Source organism: Perognathus longimembris, chromosome 6 (genome assembly GCF_023159225.1).
Source record: "Perognathus longimembris pacificus isolate PPM17 chromosome 6, ASM2315922v1, whole genome shotgun sequence".
Classification (NCBI taxonomy): Eukaryota; Metazoa; Chordata; class Mammalia; order Rodentia; family Heteromyidae; genus Perognathus; species Perognathus longimembris.
In genome coordinates, this window is record NC_063166.1 from 10,970,456 (window position 1) to 10,993,085 (window position 22,630).

The 22,630-nt window shown below is 56.7% G+C and overlaps 1 protein-coding gene across 1 annotated transcript; it reads right to left on the minus strand.

The window, feature by feature from the left end:
- Positions 1–1,728: 1,728 nt before the first annotated feature.
- Cdkn1a (cyclin dependent kinase inhibitor 1A) lies at positions 1,729–7,217 on the minus strand. The gene is made up of 3 exons (XM_048347854.1): positions 7,139–7,217; positions 3,184–3,630; positions 1,729–2,909 (listed from the first exon to the last, which is right to left on the minus strand). Exons 2-3 carry the CDS (start codon positions 3,623–3,625, stop codon positions 2,860–2,862), a joined length of 492 nt encoding a protein of 163 aa, XP_048203811.1. The 5' UTR covers positions 3,626–3,630; positions 7,139–7,217; the 3' UTR covers positions 1,729–2,859.
- Positions 7,218–22,630: the final 15,413 nt, after the last annotated feature.

Consider the following 22,630-nt stretch of genomic DNA (forward strand, 5'->3'; position numbering starts at 1 on the left):
CCGGACGGGGTGAGGGAGGAATGGCGTCGGCAGGGAGAACAAGCAAGTGAGATTCAAGATCTGACGAATCGTCACTCAACTTCCACAAAGCACCAGCTCTTCCCAGATGCTGCAATCCAGTGAGGAAGGAAGGAAGGAGAGGGGCCAGGGCCTGCCCTCAGGAAACCCCCCCTTTGCTGGGCACCGGGTGGGAGCCAGGAAAGCCACCGCCAGTAAGCTCTTAGGAGACCAGATCCACATTGCCACTGTGGACGCCTCGGACCCGGCCACCTTGCCTCTCGCCTGTGGCGCTCAGCAAGCACAGATAGTGTTACAGAGCCTGGAGCAGGCCCCCCGAGCCACCCCCACATCAGCAGTGTGCAGTGTCCCAAGCCGGAAGCCCGCTGCATGTGCTTTCCGAGATGTCACTGCAGGTCTGAACTTTGGTGGCACCCCACAGGATTTGTTCCCGGGCGCCTTGGTTGGCTTCCCCTTTCCTTTCGCAAGTTCTCTACACTGCTCCCTGAGCTCCCATGAAATACACCCTAAACATCTTCTCCACACAACGTCCTTGTCTCCGGGAGAACACGAGTTGGCACCAGCAATGGCAGTCCTGGAACCCTTACCAGTGATAGGACAATGAGGACACCAGTGTCGCTGGCAAGCAGGAAGCAGGGCAGTGACAAACCCGGCAGGCTGCAGCATCTCGTAGCCAAGCCTCAGCCCGGCACCGTAGGTGGGGACAAGGCCCAGGCAGAGTGGAGGGACAACAGATGTAACACTTGAGGGATAGGATGGGAATGATAAAACTGGTGCTGGTGACCTTTGCTGGAAGCCGCCAAGAGGACTGGCGCAACCTGAACGCCACAACAGCGGTCTCACAGACCTTCATGGCTCCAGGACCCCACGAGGCAGGACATACTGAAAATCAGCTTCAGGATCTGATTCTAAGGATGATGACCTCTAAGAGGAAGAATGCCCAGGCCCAAGCCTCTTCCCCCTCACTGCTTCAAGACTTTGCTAGGGAGAGTGGAGATGTTTGCATAGATATCCCTGGCAACCTGTTGTTCTATCATTGGCTGAGTTTCACTGCCCTTCATTTTGTGAAAAACCTGCTCCCCCCGCCCCTCGAAAGCAAGGTAAAAAAACCTCGTTGTGCTCAATTTAAATGATCAAGTGAAAATTCAAGCATTGTTGAAAGGCATGTTTTTCCCTGAGAAAACCCAGACACTGTGGAATAGTGATTGACAACTCCATCACCATGGAGCTGAGGAATACGGTGACATGAACTTTGTTGAGATTGCTTTTACTTACTGATTTACCATGTTAGTGAAAACCACATGGACAGCTGGGTGCTGGTGGCTCACCCCTGTCATTTTAGCTTCCTCCGAGGCTGAGATCTGAAGCATCTCAGTTCAAAGCCAACCCGGGCAGGGAAGTCTGTGAGACTCTCATCTCCAATAAACTGACAAAAAGCTAGAAGTGAAGCTGTGGCTCAAGTGGTAGGGTGCCAGCCTTGAGGGGAAAAAAAAGGTCAGGGACAGGGCCCAGGCCTGAGTTCAAGCCACTCGAACGCAGCATGAGCCACGGTGCCGAGCCCTTCACAATTACTGTCTGGAATGAAATGTCCTCGTGACGTGACCTATGGACTGACTGGTACCCCCACTCCGTACGACACTTTATTAAAAACAATTGTAAGGTATTCTCTGTTTCCCTAAGTGTGGAGGTGGAATGACCACGCAGCATATGGCAAGTCAAAAAGAAACGTTTATTGAGCACCTGCTGGCGGTGAGCGGAGCCAGCACCATGGGTGGGGCTGGGAGGGAGACAGCAGTGGGGGTGCAGGCCAGGCCCGGGTGTCAGGAGCTGGAGTGGGGTGGGGGTCAGACCCACTAAGTGCTTTGGTGCCTCCGGGGGGTGGGGGGCTCAGTGTTCAGTGCTGGGAATGACAGCGCCCGCCCCCCCAGCTCACGTCAGCCCACACGCACAACTGCTGCGCACTGTGCCCCCCCCCACCCGCCTCTGACGCCACGTCCAACTGCCACTCCAAGTGCCATGGAGCCGGGTGGCGTGGGAGGTCACAGGGGGGCTGGGGACCCTGTCTTGGGAGGCCCCCTACTTTGTGGGTGACCCTTTCCCTCCAGCCCATGGGGGAGGGGCCACAGTGCTCAGCGCTGTCCCCCGGATCCAAGAGGGGCCTGAGGGGGAAGGACACGGGGGGTGGGAGGGGAGAGCAGCAGAGGGGCCTTGAGAGCCAGCTGTGAAAGGAGGACAGCTGAGGGCCCCCCAAAAGTAGCTATGGAGCCCACAGGGAGGGAGGCTCAAACACTGAGGCAGAAGGGGCTTGGGGGGGGGAGGGAGTGGGGGTTGCTACAGGGCCCGACAGTCCCCTGCCTTTGCGTCACGAGCTAGGCCAGTGCCACATTCCGTGCCCCCAGCCGGGTCACCCTGCTCCCCATACAGGAGGTGGGGCGTCCCCACGGATTCCGACACTGTCCCCGCTCGGCTGGGCCCTTTCAAAGTGCTACCTAGTTCCTTCTCAAATCCAGAGGAATCCACATCCAGGACAGGGTGGAGGCCACAGTAGGGGTGGGGGGAGAGAAGAAAGCATCTGGGATAAGAAGGATTTAAATAATATTTCATTGAGTAAAAAATGTCCCGCCCTCTGATCAGTCTACCGTCCTACTATCTAAGGGTATTTTTCTTTAAATAATGCCAGAGGTGGGCGGGAGGGGCCAGGCAGGGTATGTACATGAGGGAGTTTAAATTAAAACACAAATAATAATTAAGACGCACGAGGTGAGGGAGGAGACAGGAGACGCAGAGGGGCCGGGGGCCCCCGGGAGTGGAGCAGAGCCTCCGGGGGGCAGGGGGGGCAGCTCAGGGCTTCCTCTTGGAGAAGATCAGCCGGCGTTTGGAGTGGTAGAAATCTGTGGAGACAGCACAGGGTCAGCCGGGCGAGGGCCACCCCTCCCGGGGGACAAAGGGACATCTGGCTAAGCGTCGGCTCCCTCTCAGGGAGGGGACTTCATAAAGTCACTTTAGAAGCTCCCAGGCAGTGGCAGCGGCTGCAGACTGGCTGTGTGACCTCAGGCCAGCTGCTTCCCTGCTCTGGGCGGCTTCCCCCCCCCCCCCCCGATGAAGCTCTAAACTGGACCAGGCGGGGGTCCTGGGGGTCCCCGATGGAGGGGAGGGGGGACGCACCTGTCATGCTGGTCTGCCGGCGGCGTTTCCGGCCCTGAGAGCTCCCGGGCGCCCCCGGGGAGCCGTCGGGCTGCTCGGCCGAGCGAGGCACCAGGGCGCAGGACAGCGACAGGTCCACGTGGTCATCGTGCTCGCCGGGCGGGGGCAGCAGGGCGGTGGAGGTGCTGGGCCGCTTGCTCCCTCCCAGGTCTCCGGGGGCCCCGGGGGTCAGGTAGAGCTTGGGCAGGCCCAGGCCCTGCACGGGCTCCCAGGCGAAGTCGCCCTCCAGGGGGGTCTCGGTGACAAAGTCGAAGTTCCACCGCTCGCGGGCCTCCTGGAGGCAGCTGGCCATGAGCGCGTCGCAGTCGCGCTGCAGCTGCTCGCCGTCCACCGGCCCGAAGAGGCAGCGGCAGGCCTTGCTGCGCTGCGGGATGGGGCGGGGGTCCCTCGACCGCTGGGACATGGCGCCTGCCGAGGAGACACAAGGAGGGCCGGTCATGGGGGGGAAGCCCGGGTCTCTCTGGCTCCTCCTGCAGGACTAACAGACTCTGGGGGTGGGGAAGGGGCCGGCTGGGCCCAGCCCAGCTCCCCAAGGTCAGGGCTGAAGGGCACAGAAGCAAGTACACTGCAAGCTGTGGGGTTTACCAACAGGTGTTGTGGGCCAGTCAGGGTTCCCTCCCCCCCAGGAGGCCATTTACATGTCAATGCCCTAAACACGTGGGAATGGCCAGCGGCCCAGCTTCCTGGACAAGAGGTCAACAGCTTTGCAAAGGAGCCCAGGGATGAGCCACAGCCGCCCAGCTGCCCGCACGAAGGGCCCTGCCCCGCCAAAGAAAAAGCTCCCTGGAATCTGGGGGAAGGCACCAAATTCCCAGCTGGGCTCCTGACTCCCCAAACCTCAGCAAGGATGTTTCCGGTCTCTGGCCTCAATTGCCTCATCTATGAACAGGTGATGGGAGTTTAAAGGGCACGGCTGTAGCCCGGTCTAGTAGGGGCATGCCTGTAATTCTACTCAAGGAGCAGAGATGGACCGGGGTGCACGCAAAAACAAAGAAAAAGGGAGGCGTGGCTCAAGTCAAAGAGTGTCTTCTAGCTCCAAGCCCCAAATTCAGATCCCAATTCTACCAAAAAATAGAATAAGAATCAAGGCTGTGTGTGGCAGGCCCTTGGGTCAGCCAAGGCCGCTGGAAGATGATGGAGAGGCAGCTAAGTGAGGTGCGGGCGGATCCAGAGCCACACTGCCTGGGTTGGAATCCAGGCTCTGCTGGGTGGCCCTGGCTTCACATCCCTCTATTTGTCTCATCTGTAAAATGGGCGCAGGGGTGAGGATGAGCTGGTTAGCTGTCGGCGCCTGGCTGGGGGCGGCAGAAGGGCTTGGAAAGTGGAAGGGTTGCTATTTCTGTCTACAGTTCTGGTGAGCTTCCCCCTAGCCACCTCCTTCCCCAGACAGCAGCTGACAGGTGCTGAAGGCGAGGGCCTTTCCCAAGGGTGTCATCAGGGGGAAAAGAGGGGGGCATGGGCCGGGCAGGGCAGGGCAGGGAGGTGATCGGCTCACCAGCTGAGCCACATCCTGCCATGCAGATCAGGTGATCTGAAGTCTAGACACCTCCCGGGCCCTGCCCACCCCCTTGTGCCCAGGCAGGGAACATGAGAGGTGGCTGGGCTCCCCCTCCTCCTGGGGGGGGGGCCTCCGGCAGGGCCCGCCGTGGCCCAAGGCTGCGTGCTGGATGACTCGGGGAGGGAGAGGACTTCCCTGGGGAAAGGCCCCAGGCGCGCGGGCTGAGAAGTGGGAGCGGAGGGGCCACGCCCCCCATCTCCATTCCCCCCCCCCCCTAGTAATCGCCCTCCACTCTCAGCTGGAAGGGAGGAGGGGAAGGGGGGTCCCCGATAGGGCTAATGGGCAGGCCCGGGGAAAGATAGAGGACGTGCCCCTAAATCACATGACCACGGGGGACCAAGTCCACTGCCGTCCAAGACACAGCCCTCAAGGGACTTCTGCCCACCGTGTCACCCGGGCAGTGCGGGAGCGAGAGCGGTTCTCCAGGCCGGCCAAACCCTCCCAGAAGCAGCACACGAGGGGCGAAGCCCTCGGCTCGGGGGCTGCTGGAGGACGCAGATCCGCGGCTCCAGGGCCCGCGCCCGGGCCTGGGCCTCCAGCGCCCAGGGCGGGGGCCGGGGAACCCCGGGGGTGACGCGGACTCCCGGGGCGGGGCGGGGTGGGGCCTCCCGGGGCGCCCGCTCCGCACCGGCGGGCTGCAGCTCGCGCCGCGGCCGGGAGGGGGCGCCGGGCTCCGGGAAACCGCGCGGGTGGGAGGTGCGTGGGCCGCGCCGACAGCGCGCGACGCGGGGTGAGTCAGTTTCCTGCGGGGCGCTGCCGCCGGCCCGCCCAAACCCTGCTTGCACTCGGGCGGGCGGGCGGCGCGTCACCCTGGAGTGGGGCGGGGCGGGGCGGGGCGGGGAGGGGAGGGGAGGGGGGAGAGGGGAGGAGGGGGAGGGGAGGGAGGGAGGGAGGGGCCGGGCCCGGAACACGTCACCCTGAGCCAGCGCGGCTTCCGAAACTCCCGCCGCTGTTGGGAAACCGCGCGCGCTCCCGCGCCCACGCGCACGCGCGCCCGCGGGCACGCCCAGGCGCGCGGAGGTCGGGCCCCTCCACCTACCTCCGCGCCCAAAGCCCGGGATGACTCAGATCCCCGGAAAATAAAAATAGACGAGAGCGAGGAACACGGGAACCGCTCGGGGGTCCTCCCAGAAACCCGACGTGGGGGGCACGCCCAGACAGGAAGCGGCCCCGGCGCCCCCCAAATGCCAGATCCAGTCCTGAGATTCTTTTCATAATCTTTCTTAGAAGGTGCGAGTGATCCCGAGGGCTCCAGACGGAGCGGGTGCGCCCCGGGAGCGCCTCCCCGTCCGGCTCCGCTCAGCCTCCCGACCAGCGGGGCGCGCTAGGTCGGGGCGCCCCGAAGCCTCACCCCGCGCGGATCCCAGCCGCCCCCCACCCGGTGCCGCCCCGCTGGTTGATCGCCGCCGCCGCCGCCGCCGCTCTGGAACCCCGCGCCCCGCAGGACGGCTGGGCGGGGGACCCCGCCCCGCTCCCGCCGCGGGGCAGCGTCGCCCCGAAGGGCGCGCCGAGGGGGACCGGACACCGGGCCCGGGACCTCCCAGTGTCCCGACTTCCCTGGGAACACTCTGTGCCAGCCAAATAGGTCACTGTGCTGACGGGGAGGGAGGGGCCGCCGAGACCCAGGCGGGGCAGGGAAGGGGACTTCGGGGGTGCCACGGCCCCCCGAACGCCGCGAGGGTCTGATCCCGGGGTGCCCTGGGTCACAGTGAGTCACCCCTTCGCATGCCCTTCGGGGACGTATCCTGGCTCGTTCCCAAGGGCCAGGACACAGCCCGCGCTGACCTCAGCGCCCAGCGGGGTGGCGGACACTGCGGTCCAGGTGCCCAGGACATCAAGAGCCGGGGCCCGGGCGGCGCCGATTGGATCCGAGAGCCGATCCGGATCGGCTCCCTGATGAACTTTTTCTGCTCCGCATCCCCTATCACTACGGGTCCAACTCGGGTCCCCTCCGGGCCCACGGCTTTGTCCCCACGGCTCGACCGAGGGACGCGCCCCCACCCGGGGGCCCCGGCCTCCTCCTTCCACGCCGCCCCTCGCCCCACCTCGCCCCACCGGGGTCTCAAGAGAGCAGAATAGAACTAAAGATCTGAAGATCCCTCGAACTCCAGATCTCTCTGTCCTCGTTGAGTCCCGCACGGTGCGAGGGCTCGGTGACTGTCGCCACCCGCTCAGAACCCACGCCCGTGGGCGCAAACCCAGCGCGCCGGACCCACGCCCGTCGTTCACCTGCCGCGGGAACACCTGTGACACCAGCGCAAACGCGGCATCCCAGGGTCCCCCGTAAGCCGACATTCGCGGGACCCGCTGGGCTCCGCCCAGAGCCACGGCCCTGGCTGCTGTGCCCCGCGCCCTCACCTGCTCGAGGGTCTCAGTTGTTCGGATGAATCCCGCGCGAGAACCCGGCTTCCTCAAGCCCCAGCTCGCCAGCTGCTCACGCACCAGCAGCGCCCCGCGCGCCGCGCTCTTATAGCCACCCCTGGAGGGCGGGGCCTGCTGTCGCGTAAGCGCCGGCCCCGCCCCCGGGGAGACCCGAGGCATCCGCGCCGGCCACGCCCAGGGGCGGGGCCACACGCGACACTCGCCGGCCGGCCACGCCCCCTGGGCGGGATCCGGCGCGTCGCTCGTTGGCAGGCCACGCCCCTGGGCGGGGCCTTCCTCACCAGGCCCCGGCCCCGGGATGCCGCCCCACCTGGACCTGATGTGGTGGCTCCCCCGGGTCGGGACCACCTCTTCCTCCTGCGTACTGTTCCTGACTGAGCACTTTCTAGAATAGCCCACTGTAACAGTGCTCATTGGTGCTGCACGAGGCACGTGGGGTTCACGGACACTCTAACAAAGCATCTTTGGAGCTGAAGTGGGATTCAATCCCCAATCTCACGCAGGGGGAAACTGAGGCCCCACGCGACTGGCACATAGGAGGTTGTTGCTTGTCAAGGAAGCGAAGGAGGAGTTGGTGATTTTCCAGGGGAAATGAGGGGAACCAGTCTCCCCGTACCCCCCCCAACCCCACACACATACCTCAGCAGAAGAGGTCAGGGCAAAGGTAGTGGGGCCTGAGAGGAAAGGAGGGGAGACCGATTTAGAGGGCTAGTTATCCCCTGGGTAGCTTCACATAGGAGGAGGCTCAGAGAAGTCCTACGACCTGATTGAGATAGCACAGCAAACAAAAGGTCTGGCTGGCCCTTTGCATTCTGCCCAGAGCTCTCTGCTTGTTCTCCATTTCTGTGCCTTTCTGAGGGAGGAAAAAGCCCAGGCTCCCCCTCCTTTCCAGGCAGTTTAGTGGGGTGACAGTGACAAAGGGCAGTTCTAAATGGGTCCCCTGATGCTCCTGGCGGGCAGAAGTGGAGGACCATACACCTCCACTTTGTTCACCCTTGCCTCCTCCCTCCTCTTCAAATGGAGGGCAGTTCTGCTTTTCAAAAGTTGCAGAAGCCCACCGAGGCTGAGGCAGGAGGATGGTGAGTTCAAGGACAGCCTGGGCTAAATAGTGAGACCTTGTCCCGGGGGGGTGGAAGGGGGGAATGAATTTAGAAAAGAAAAAAAACCCAAACATTGATGTGTTCATCTGAACTGAAATGTCACAAACTCAAGTGGAGTTGCGCCTTGGAGTGGCTGCAGTTGCTGACAGCTGCGGCATGGGTCTGGAGATCTCTGCCCAGGCATGCCCAGTGATCTTCCTCTAACGCAGCTGACCTCAGGGAGGACCGGCTGATCTGCTGGGCACGGAGCCTCCGGGGCGGGGGGGTGGGGGGACGGATGGGAGGACCCCGGCCCCCATCCCTGGCCCTCCTGTCCCCTGAGCCAGTCCCTGGCCTGTGCCCAGACCCTGCCCACCCCAGCTTCTGCCACCCTGGCCCACACGCTGGACTGCCACAGGCCACCCCCCTGCTGTGCCCTGCCCCCACCCCCTTGGCCTGCAGGCATTTCAAATAGGCTTGACATTGTCTGACTGTGTTTACTTTGGGGGAAAACATTTCTTTTTTACATTTTTTTTATTGGAAAACACATTTTTAATGAAGGCTTGTGGTGAGTTATTTGACATTTTATGGTCCTGAGCTTCACAGTGAAGTAATTCTTTTGTTGTTGCTAAGGTTGGGAAGTCCATTTTTAAAATAACTTCTGGGTCCCCACTACACCACAAAAGTATTCAGCAAATATTTATGAAGCACTTACTAAGTCTTCTTTACTGTTTGGTATTTTTTGAGTGTTTGCAGCCGTGCACATACACATGCACATGCACTTGACCATGGCCAGGCACACGCCCTGAGGGAGCAAGGGAGCCAAAGTCCCTCCTGACTTTCAGTGCACACACAGACACACACACAGACAAAGACACACACAGACACACACACAGACACAGACACACAGACATACACACAGACACACACACAGACATACACACAGACACAGACACACACAGACATACAGATACACACACAGACACACATACACACAGACACAGACACACACACATACACACAGACACAGACACACACACATACAGATACACAGACATACACACAGACACAGACACACACACATACACACAGACAGACACACACAGACATACATACAGACACAGACACACACAGACACACACAGACAGACATACACACAGACATACAGATACACACAGACACACACATAGACACAGACACACACAGACATACACACAGACACACACAGACACAGACACACACAGACATACACACAGACACAGACATACACACAGACACAGACACACACAGACATACAGATACACACACAGACACAGACACATATACACAGACACAGACACATACATACACACGCACACATACAGATACACACAGACACACATAGACATACACACAGACACACACAGACATATACACAAATACAGACGTACAAACACACACACATACAGACACACATAGACACACACAGACAAACACCCAGACACACACAGATATACACACACAGACACAGACACAGATACACACACAGACATACAGACACACACATACACACAGACAGACACACAGAGACATACACAGAGACACACATACAGACATACACACAGATACACACAGACATACAGACACACATACAGACAGACACACACACAGACACATAGACACAGATACAGACACACACAGACATACACACAGACAGACACACAGAGACATACACAGAGACACACATACAGACATACACACAGATACACACAGACATACAGACACACACAGACACACACACAGACACACATACAGACAGACACACACACAGACACATAGACACAGATACAGACACACACATAGACATACACACAGACACACAGACATACACATAGGCACACATACAGACACACGCAGACATACACACAGAGACACATAGATACACATACAGACACACAGACATACAGACACAGACATAGACATGCACACAGACATATACACAGACACAGATAAGTACACACACGTGTAGACATACATATAAACATACACCCAGAGATATACACACAGACACATAAAAACATACATACAGAGATACATAGACACACAGCACACATCGTGCACACACGGATAGAGATCCACAGCCTCACCTACAGGCATACACAGAGCCACAGTCTACTACATGCGCAGACACAGATACTCAGACACAGACACGTGACACACATCATCATCATACACCCCAGGTCCCTAGCCCAACCCAAAGGACCTGAGAATCACCCATTTTGTGTCCAGAGAAACCCAGGCCAAGGCCACCAGGGGTTCCGGGGGTGGGGCCCCCAGGATGAAGCCGCCTCCGGCCTCTTCTGCTCCCCAGCTAGGCATGTTAGGACTTGTTCCCAAGGACCAGAGGGCCAGTCCTGGCCGCAGCCTGCTGCCTGGGCATGCTCCCAGAAAGGGGGTGTCTAGGGGCGAGGGAGAGTGGGCCTGGGGTGCGGGAGGCTCCTGGGAGATCCCGCTTCCCCGGGGGGAGTGCGGTGAAGCAGGAAGAGGAGCCGGGCGGGAGCTGAGGACAGCCAAGACAGTGCCGGTGGCAAGTGCTCTGGGTTGAGCTACCCAGGAAAGGAGAGGAAGTGGGGGAACAATGGCAGCGCTTCTGAGAAAAGCACTGGTTGTCCACACAGGACACGCCGGCCTTCAGAGAAATCACCTCGCACGAGCTCGCAAGAAGTGAGAGAGACCCCACGGAAAAGCACAACAGTCCTATCCGTGACCACTTGCTTAGAAGCAAGGGAGCCCCCACCCTGGCGGGCTGGGAGCTGGCGGGAGAGGGGGGGGGTCTTAATCCACCGGGTGCAGGGACCAGGTGTGGCCATAGGGCATCACAGAAATATTGGTGACCAAATTTGCAGCCCCCACCGACACCAAAACTCCCACCCGAAGCTGAGATTTCACCATTGGAAATTCATTCCTTTGGCATGAAGTTCTGATCTTCATTAAGTAAGACAATGTGGGCAAAGGGCTTAGCCTGGTACCCAGAAATCACGCTGTGCCTATTTAGTACTATTACTAGACCCCCAACCCTTCCAGGAAAAGGACGCCTGGGACTCGGCTAAATCACTGGGCTTTAGTACCCCAAGCAGGCTGCCCAGGAAATGCAGGGGAATGGAGATTGCGTTTGAAGGAGGGCTATTGTGGGAAGAGGGTGCATTTGCAGTCCATGCCCATCTGGGTGTAAAGGACACAGGGTGGGGCTGGGAATATGACCTAGTGGCAAGAGTGCTTGCCTCGTATACATGAAGCCCGGGGTTCGATTCCCCAGTACCACATATATAGAGAACGGCCAGAAGTGGCGCTGTGGCTCAAGTGGCAGAGTGCTAGCCTTGAGCAAAAGAAAGCCAGGGACAGTGCTCAGGCCTTGAGTCCAAGCTCCAGGACTGGCCAAAAAAACCCAAAAAGAAACAGGGTGGGCAGAAAGAGGAATGGCTCTGTAGACCAGAGGCCTTACAGTAGTCTCAGTTTATCTGGAGCCGGCTAGAGAGCTCTGGGGTGGATGGAGCTATCGTTCCCTGACTAGGAAGCAGTCCTTGGCCGGTCATCTGACATGGCTTCCCCTCTGCAGGGGAATGGGCCCTAGGCAGAGAGCAAGGTCAAGTCCCTAAGAAGAACTGAGCTACATGCACCACCCGAGGACTTAGCTATAAGCTCCAGCAGCAGAAGAACTCAGCAGTAAGCACGGAAGGATTGATCCTCACCCTATTGCTCCAGGCGCATACAGACACCAGGCAAACCCCCAGGTCTGTGTGAACGTGCGTTGATAGGGCGGCAGGGCAATTCACCTCAGCCCAGCTGTAAACAATGCATTGTGGGCCCCAGGAAAAGCCACCAGCTTCCTAGACCTAGCAGCTCCTTCATTAACCTCTGCCTTCTTGCTCAGACCCCCTATCACCCCCGGAGAGGAAGGTCTGTGCCCCTTGCTGTTCCTCCATAAACAGTCCTCAGCACCTGCAGACTCAATTGGCCCCTGTGCAGCCAGTATCATCTAAGACACCGTGTGGGGACCATCTTGGCGGCCAATCCGGTATAATCACATTTCCCCAGCTCACGCCACATGGAGAACAGATAAGCCCCCACGATGTAAAGCCGTGAGCAAATGAATGGTTTCGAAGACCGCTGTTCTGGTTCTTTCTTTTGGTATTGGGGACCCGTGCCACTAGGGTGGTTTGGGGGTTTTGTTTTGGTTTTGGTGTTGGTACTGGGGCCTGAACTTGCCCTTGAGCTTTTTCTGCTCTAGGCTGGTGCTCTACCACTTGAGCCACACCTCCACTTGGAGCTTTTGACTGGTTAATTGGAGATAAGAGTCTCTTGGGTTTGTCTGCCCTGGCTGGCTACGAACTGTTCTCCTCAGATCTCAGCCTCCTGAGTAGCTAGGATTACAGGCGTGAGCCACTGTGTGTTTTTTTGACATGGCACCAACAGCTTCATTCAGTTGTTCCCGGGTACCAGTTATGCCATCTGTCCGTGGACATCTGGGTGGTGGCCAAGGTTTTGGTGTTCTACTGGGGACCCATCATGAGTCCTGGATCGAGTTCCCCTGGAATCTATAGCGAGAGGAAGACCTTGGGTTTGGTCCCGCTAGCTGTGTTTCTTTCATAGCTATCAAGCCTTGAGCACACTCTGCTGCTTTTTACGGAGGTGGAGATAGAAGGATTGCAGCTTCAAATTGGAGGATTGACCCCCACCCTAGGCGGAACCTCAGTATGCAAACCTGCTTTGCTATGCAGGCACCAGGCAAAACCTCTCTATGGGAACCTGCTTTGCTATGCAGGCAGACATCTCGCCTAGGCCCTGCTGTCCACAACCCTTTGGGGGCCCCAACTTCCTAGACCTAGTGGACCTTTCAATATCCTGCCTCGCTCAGACCCCATATAAGCCTGGTCCCAAATTCACCCCCTCACCCTGGACCGGCACCCCCCCCACACACCCACACCTATAGACACACCTCCCAAGAGGCCTCTACTCCAGGCTTCCCACCTAGACCAGCCTTCTGATGACCCCCTAAGGAGGAAGGGAGGTACACCCATCTTGCCTAGGGCCTGGAGATGTCTGCCTTCAGCGGTAGGTTCAGAGGGGGTGTGAAGATGTGTTCATCTGCTCACACCTGGCTCCCGACCATTGGAGGATTGGAATCACACACACACACGCACACACGCACACATAATCCACAGATGTAGTGTGGTCTGTGGCTGCACCTTGAGAAGGCCCGGATCTGCATGGCATTTGCTAGCCACGCAGGACAGCAGGGAGCAAGGCCCATGGGACCCCCCCTGTCCCCCATTTTCTACCAGATCTTTTCCTGCTAAGTCTGCATGCATTGCCATACATGGCACCTAGGCTTCTGCGTCTCCACAGTGAACACTTTTGGCTGGGTGCTGGCGGGTCAGCCTGTAACCTTCCCTACTCAGAAGGCTGAGATCTGAGAATCACAGTTGGAACTCAGCCCAGACAGGAAACATCTGTGAGGCTTTCATCTCCAATGGACCAGCAAAAAGCTGTCAGCGAGGCCCTGGCTGAAGCCCTAGAGCTCTAGCCTTGAGTGATAAAGCGAAGGGACCGGTGTCCAGGCCCTGAGTCCAAGTCCCAATCCTGGCATCAAAAATGATGATAAATACACCAAGTTCTGGTATCCACAGCCTCTACACTCCTCTGGTGATGGGGAATTGTGAGGTAGACCCAGGTCCTTCTCCGTTCCCAAAGCGGAAATAGGACACAAAAGAGGCAGTGTGCCCCGGCGAGTCCCACAGCAGGGCCCAACTTCCTCCTCTGAAAACAGCTTGATTTTTTTTTTTTTTTTTGACTAACTAGTCGACATCAAAGCCTGGGAGTCACTGGCCGGCACGCAGGAAAATCCCTTGCTCAGCAAATCCCTCTGAAAGTGCCCTGGGGCCCCGAGCAGGCTGACTAAGAAAGTCCTTTCATTACCAGAGGTGCAGGCACAGCCCCCGAGGGGTGCTGGGTGGGGGTGGGGTTGGGGTGGGGAGGGGGGAAGGAGGGGAGGGAAGCCGGACTCCCCTAGCCCATGCTGAGACTTAGGCCAAAGGCCAATTCTTTCTCAGTTTCCATAAGCCAAAAACAAGCCATCCTCTCTCCAGCCCCGTGATTCTCCCTGTGAGGAGGGGGAGGAAAGGGACCCCCTTGGAATAAACTCCCCAATACTCAGAGATGCGGCCAGAAGAGAGGAAACCAAGCACCGAAGCTGTCTGCTATTCCTGAGCTCTTCTGGCTTTGGGGTGGTTAATTGGAGATAAGAGTCTCATGAGCTTTCCTGCTGGGGCTGGCTTCGAACCATCCATCCTCAGATCCCAGCCTCCCGAGGAGTTAGGATCACAGGGGTGAGCCACAGGCGTCTGCATAATACCATTTTGGATCATAACATTAGACAAACAAACAACCCAGCATCTTAGCCCTCCCAGAACCTACCAAAGGAAAACGGGGAGTGGGGGCTTCAAGACCACCACCCCCCCCCACCCCGTGTTACAGGTGATATGAAAAAAACAAACAAACTGGCGCCCTGGCCTTGCCCCCCACGGTCCGGGCCCCTGCGGCCTTGCCCGGGCTTGCCGCTCCTTGCATCATCGCTGTCCCCACCCGGAGCCAGAAGAGTGAGCCGCCCACTCGCCGCTGGAAAAAACAGCTAATTATATCACGGCGCTCCGCGGCCCCAGCGCCCGGGCATTTTCAGCTGGTCCAGCCTGTTCCCACTTGCTCGGGGTGAATGTTTCAGACCTTTTCCAAAATAATAATAACAACAACAACAACTACCGAGGAATCTTTTTTTTTTTCCCCCCTGGGTGGGGGGAGGGGGGAAGGGGGTGCTGCAGAAGTGTGAGCTCTCTCTACGGGACCCCGCTGTTCCAGGGGTCCCCTCCTCAGCCCTCTCGCCTGAGAAACCCCAAACCAAGCCGTCTGCCCCCCCCCCGTGCCCCACCCCCCACGTCAGAAGCACACAAGCTACCCTGAACACGGGCAATGCTGGAGGCCGCAGATACGCAAGACAAATATTGCTTTTGATATAATCGATAATAGCCATTTGTTTTATTTTTTTTTAAGTCTCTAAAATTCTATTTGTAGTATAGTCCAAAGTGCAGAGAAGTTTGTTTTGCCACAATTTCCTGTATTTGTTTAAGGAAGAGATCATTCTCTCACATGGTCAAAACAAGGAGGTGGGTCGGGCTGCCAGCGCTTGTAATCCTAGCTACTCAGGAGGCTGAGCTCTGAGGATGGAGGTTCGAAGTCAGCCCCAGACAGGAAAATCTGTGGGACTCTTATCACCTCTTATCTTACCACTCAGAAAAAGCCAGTAGTGGCACTGTGGCTTGAGTAAAAGAAGGTCAGGGACGATGCCCAGGCCCTGAGTTCAAGCCTCAGGACTGGTAATGAGAGAGAAAGAGAAAGAAAGAGAGAGAGGAGAGAAAGAGTGGCAGAGAAGTTGATTTATTTTAAGAATAGCCTTGTGGTTGTGGGATTGGCAAGTCCGTAATTTGCAGGGCAAGCTGGCAGGCTGGAACTTTCAGCAGGAATAAATGTCTGCAGAAGATCTGCAGACACAATTCCTTCCTCTCCAGGAGACCTGGTTTCTTGTTTTCTTCCCCCGCCCCTCCCCCCTTAAGGTTGTCAGCTGATTAGATGAGGCTCAATCACATGATAGAAGCTCGTCCCCTCTAAACAAGAGGCTGAGATGGGGAGGATCATAGTTAGAAGCCAGCCCTGATGGGAAAGTCTATGAGATTCTTATCTCCAATTAGCCAACAAAAAGCCAAAAGCAGAGCTTGTGACTCAAGTAGGAGAGTAGTAGCCTTAAGTGGACAAAGCTAAAGGACCATGACCCGGGCCCTGAGTTCAAGCCCCAGTACCAGCACAAAAATAGAATAAATAAGTTTCATAATGCCTCCCGATGTTTTCTGTCTGCCAAAGCATTATTCCACCCCAGCTCACTCACACCCAGGGTATGTTCATTCATTCAGTCACTCTTTGCAGATCTAATGAACCCAAATACTGATGGAGGCAGAGGCTGCAGGAGGGGGCTTAAAATACTGCGTTCACTGTGTCTGATACCTGATACCATTGAGCCACCCCTCCAGCCCCGGCTTTCACCCATTATTTTTAGGATAGGGTCTCTCTTGCTCCTGAGTTAGTGTGGGGGCTGTAATCCACCTATTTTAGGCTTCCCATAATTGCTGGGATGGGAGACACACCCAGCCAGCCCGGCTTCCCTTTTCATAGACACAAGAGTCTCACTCAAGGAATTTTTGGGGCCAGACTGGCCTGGCACCTCAGTCCTTTCCGTCTTCGCCGCCTACCCTAGCTTGGGATGAGAGCCGGGTGGCATTGCAACCAGCTAAGGGTGGAGAATGGAGCTCTCAGACTTCTCCACCTGGGCGGGCCTTAAATTGCAATTCCCCCCCCCCCCCAAGACTCAGCCTCCCAAGTAGTCAGTAATAGCTGGATAGCTGGCATGTAACCGGTGCTTCAAAACTGCTTTTGCTGAAAAAGCGCTGGCTCCTTTCCTCGGGCCCCACGCGTGAACTAGAAGCAGGAGACACACTTGGCCTCCCAGCCTCCGCTCTGTATCTCTATGATCTGTCCACAGCCTCTCTCTCTTTGGTGAGCCACTTAGCAGCCATCTTGGAATGTAGGAAGGACCAAACAGGAGATGGGACCTCGTGCCAGGCATCAGTAATTTTTTTTTTTTCCTTTTGGGGCATGGGGCTTGAACTCAGGGCCTGGATGCTGTCCCTGAGCTCTTTTTGCTCAAGGCTAATCCTCCTACCACTCTGAGCCACGGCGCCACTTCCAGGGTTTTTTTTTGGTGGTTAATTGATTGGAGGTAAGAGTCTCATAGACTTTGCTGGCCAGGCTGGCTTTGAACTGGGATCTCAGCCTCCTGAGTAGCTAGGATTATTATAGGTGTGAGCCACTAGCACCTGGCAGGGGGCCACTGTTTTAAAATGTAAAGGACCAGGACCCTGTGGACCAGAGGACAGGGGAGAAGAAGGGAGGAAGGGAGAGAGACAGGCAGACAGAGAGAGAGATGATGACCATCCCACATCTTACCCTCCCCCATGACTTTCTCCAGTTATCCTGTTTCCTCCAACAGTAATAATGATAATCATAATAATAATTAGTGTTAGCACAACTAATGAGTCCTGAGCACTTTGTATATGCCAGTCTCTGTTCTCAGCATCTTTACCCACAGTTCCCTGGGTAAACCCTAGTTATTTCCCCCTTACTCATCTCATGAATAAGGCACCATCGCTTTCATCCCCACTTTACAGATCAGGAAACTGAGGTAGAGATAGAGATGAAATGAATCCCCAAGGCTCAGCAAAGATTTGAGCCCAGACAGGCTGGCTCCAGAAGCCGAGCCCTTATCCACTCGTGGCCGTGTCCTTGTGGAGCAGCTCCACGAATCCTTGCAGGTGCCGGTATCATCCTGTCCCACCAATGACTTGACCTAGACTCACAGAGAGCAAGCCACTGGCACAGGTCACCCAGCTGCAGGAAGCAGCCTTGAATCCCATCGCTCGGCTCCGTTCCGGAGCTCCTGATCTCTGCGCAGAGCCACAGTGCCGGCCCGTAACTCGTGTCAGGGGTAACTGGTGGTGAGGGCAGCTCCCGTTTCTCTGCATCACATATGGACCCGGCACCACCACATTTAATAAGGGCTCAACAAACAGCCGATGAGTCACCTTCTGAAATGTTTTTGTGATATTTATAGAAATCGGATTCCAGAAGAGGCAGGGATATAGCTCAGTGATAGACATCGAAATGTGCACCGTGTTAGGTTCCATCCCCAGCTCTGGAAAACAAAACCCCATCCCCAAGTTCACTGTAGGAAGTCTGGAAGATATAAAGGAGAGCACTGCTGGTCACTGTGCATTGGGCAGGGAGAACGGCAGCACCGTTTTTGGTGTCTTCCCAAACAGTGTTACAGAAGAAGATTCCCACTCCAAGTGCTGTTCCCCTAACCTTTCTTCTCCCTCATCAACATTTTTCTCATGTCTTTGTTTGTTTCTACAATTCCTATGCAGAAACACTCACAATGCCTCCCTCCCTCCCCCCGAGACCCTGCCCCCCACCCATAAACGGCCCACCCTCTTCTTCCTTTTATGTTTTGGTGCCAGTGCTGGGGCTTGAACCTGGGGCCTTGGCATTATCCCTGAGCTTTTTTCCACCTAAGGCTGTTGCTCTACCTCTTGAGCCTCAGCCTCATTTCTCGCCTTTTGCTGCTTCATTGGGAAAAGAGTCTCATAGACTTTTCTGCCTGGGCTGACTTTGAACTGTGATCCTCACATCTCAGCCCCCTGATTAGCTGGGAGTGAGCCACCAGCACGCCCCCCTCCCCCCCTTACTATTTTCTGGCATTTCTGAGGAGTCCACATTCTTTCTAACCCTCCTTCCTAAACCCTGGGCCTCTACCCCCTGCGTCCGCTCCTGCTAAGGGTGTGTCCCATCCTTCTCAGCCCCTAGCCCTGACCCCGTGTCTGCCCCTGCTGTTTCCCTATCTTCGAGTCACCCGGTGTCCTTCCTACCCCCTCCACCCCCCGCCCCCCGTGATCAAATCTCATCCATCCCACGCCTATTCCCACAGGCCTCTCCAGAGACAATCCAATCCCCTCAGCCAGCTGGCACTAGGCAAGATCTGTGGCAACCCACGGAAGACAATGGCAGGGAAGGATGGAGCACACGTCTCTCTCAGAGACACACAGGTGCATTTGGAGCAAGAGCCTTTGAAGCACCCTGCCCTCACCTAAAAGCAACCTCTCCTGGTATAATTTCAGGCTGCCCCAGCGAGGCCTGCGAGAGCTATTTTGGTACAGAGAGCTCTTTTGATGTGCCTTAAGCTCCACCGAGGAGGCGGCCGCCTGATCCGCCCTGAGGGTGGGGCAGCCTGGGCGCCTGGGCCCATTAGGACGGAATGAGAGGCTTTTGAAGGTAGTGGCTCAAGGCAGGTGGTTTCTTGATTCCAGCCACAGCGTCTCAGGCAGGATGGGGGAGGAATGGGCGTGGGGGACAGGCGGGCAGCATGGGGGTGGGGGTCCTGGATCCCACAGCCGGGAGAAAGAGGAGAGGCGACTTCTTCCCGACCTGCTTTGTCTGAGTTGGGCTTCTGTGGCACCCATTCGCCGAACCGCAGCTCAGGTGAACTAAAGGTCTTTGCTAAGAACAAAGCCCCAAAGTCAGGCTCCTCAGGCGTCTCAGTCTTCTCTGGAAGTTATTGACAGATCTTCACTAATTTTTTTTTTTTTGGTTCATCATGGGGCTTGAACTCAGGGCCCCCGGAGCTTTCCCTGGGCTTTATCACTCTAGGCTAGCCGCCCTCTACCACTTTGAGCCACAGCACCACTGGTGGTTTTCTGGCTGTTAGTTGGAGATTAGAATCTCATGGCTTTTCCTGCCAGGGCTGGCTTTAAACCAGGAACCTCAGATCTCAGCCTCCTGAGTAGCTAAGATTGCAGGCGTGAGCCTCTCCTCCCCGGCCCCCAGCCCTTACCCTGCTCTAAGGCATTTTGTCCAGAGACAGTCAGGGACTCCTGGGGCCGAGGGGCTTGGATTATCTTAGTTCTGGGCCATGCAGTGGCCATACACACACCAGCAGCTCAGGTTTTATCCCTGGTGTTTATTTATTGGGGTCCAGGCATGACTCCTTTGAGAAATATGTAGTGACTAATTGTTGCGTGTTACAGGGGACTGAGGGTTTTCTGGGGACCAGGGTCTTCCATGCTAAGGGGCACACAGAGATGTTGGGTTATTCTAGATGGAATGGGATGAGGTTGAGGTGGGGTGTAGGTGTGCTTGGCAGGGCGTGTGTATGTTGTGTGTGTTAAGGTGGTGCAGGTCCTCTGCCCATGGGAGGACCTGGTGAGTGTGTGCCCACACACGTGGGTTTTGTTCAGCGGAGGTATTGTGTGTGCCACGTTGTTTGGTGTGGTGTGGGACTGCACGTTTGTGCACAGTGCGTGTGACTGGCGTGACTGCTTGAGCCGAGCGCATGGCGCGTGTGGTGCACACGTCCTGGTGAGTCAACCGGAGGTGTGTCCAGCGGTGGGTGCTCACTGGGGGAGGGGCGGTTCACCTCAGTTGTGAGTTCTGGGTGTGGGGTTGAGACGTCATTTGCATGCACCAGCTTCTGCTCTGCGCATGTTCTGTGTGCAGCAGTGGGTGGGGTCGATTGGGAGCCGTAGGTCATTGGTGTGCCCATCGCAAGGCGTGTGAGTGCAAAGGCCTGGGCTGGGGATGTGGAGTCCTCGTGCGATGTGACACCCAGGTGTGGGGTGTCCAGGCGGGGCAGGGCCGTGAGGACCCCAGGACAAGGAAGAAATGGGACTGCAGGACGTGTCCACAGCTGGGGAAATCTGATTTAGTTAGCCACACCCATGGAAAGGCGGGGCAACGAGGAGCAGGCCACGCCCACTGAGAGAGGGATCATATTCTATTGGCCACGCCCACAACTGGTGGGGCTGAGATGCCCACGCCCACCGCGAAAGGGATTCTGATGCGGTAAGCCACGCCCACGCCCACAGGAGGGCGGGGGCGATCCGATTGCCGGGCCACGCCCACCGCGGCGGGAAGCTCTGATTTGGTTGGTCACGCCCGTGCCGGGGCGGGGCGACCCAGGAGGCGGGCCACGCCCACCACAGAGGGTTCTGATGTGGTTGATCCCGCTCAACCTGGCCACGCCCATGGTTGGTAGAGGAGATGACAGTGGCGCCTGCGGGGGCGGGGCTGGCTGCGGTTCCCACACATCCCCCCCCCCCCCTCCGTCGGCCACACGGTCATCAGGGCGTTAGTTAAGGTTGCCTCTGGAATAGTGGCTTCCGGTGGGCAACATCCCTGGGCAACATCCCTCCCCCCCCAACCCACCGACCACGTGTGTGCCGTCAGGGATCACTGTGAGCCTAGCACCTCGCCCTCCCTTTTCCCTGCTCCAACAGCGAGGGACCCCAAAACCTGTCAGAAGGCGCTGCCCAGAGTCTCCCCCAAGAGGCACCTCTGGGTTTCTCACCCCTGAGGGAAAGGGAATCTGGGTTTGTCTGTGAGGACAAGGTTGGAGAAATGAAAATCTAGATTCGCTTGTTTGGGACAATAGGTTGAATAAAATAGGACAAATTGCCCAGTCTTATGCTGACTGGGTTAGCATCTCATCATGGTCCAGACTTGCTTCTGAAGCCTCATCCTCGCTTTCCTCACCTTCTTCCTTCTCCCCCTTCTCTCCCACTGCATTCTCTTTTGTATTTAATCCTTTAAATCAATTGCATTTTGCTTTTTTAACATTACTGGGGGGGTTACACTCTGCCACTTGAGCCAAAGCTCCAGCCCTTTTTGCTCTAAATATTTTCCAGACAGGGTCTTCCTTTTTACCCTGGCCAAATGGGATTGCAGTCTTCCTCTTTATACTTGCTACTGGAGTTGGGATGGAAGGCATAACACCGCACCCAGATTTTTCTGTTGAAATAGGGTCTCACGAACTTTTTTCCTCAGGCTAGCCTGGAATTGAGATCCTCCCAGTATCGGAGTAAACTAGGATTTCAGGTGTGAGCCGGCAGAACCCAGCCTTTCCAACGGCTCGTTACTATGTGACACTGCTTGTGTCGAGCTGATAGGTTAGACTGCAGTAACAATCCACTTCTCTCCATGACTTACATTTATAAAGATTGTTCTCACTCAAGTTATATCTTAGCTGTTTGTCAGCCAGGATTCTGTGCTGAGACCAGGCGGAAGGCGTAGTCTTTCAAGATGCCCAGAAAAACAAACAATTCTAGCACCCTATGATGAATCTTGAGTCAATAATGTACCGTTACTTGCATGCACTATAACAATGCATACGTTATTCCTTATCAAATTTCATTGGTCAATACATGTCACAGGGTTAAGGGCTGGGAAGTAGACTCCCCCTCTCTTGGCACTGCAAGTCACATGGAAATGTGATGAGTGGTAAATAATAGGGAACTAGTTTAGGTCAGGCTCCCCAGAAGCAGACCCTGAGTCAAGGACTGGTAGACATGTGATTTATTAAAGAAATGTTCCTAGGAATCCAGAAGAGGAGTCAGGGACCAGAACAGCCAAGTAAGGTTATAATTTCAGGCAAAGTCCGGAGCTCAGCCTGCCTGCAGTGTAAATTATACCTTAGGGTTCATCCCAACTCCAGACAAGGAAGCTGGGCTTTCATATGCCCACAGCTGTCAATCACTGCGTAAGCAGTGCTCCCAGGGGCACTGTGGGACTTCTGAGCCCAGGTGAAGCGGCTTCAAGCTGCCCTGGCGCCGTCCTCTAGGACACATTCAGGTCCGTGGCTCTCAGAAGCAAAGCCACTTGGAAAGCCAGAGGGGGCACAGGGCCTGAAAAAGAGATCTGA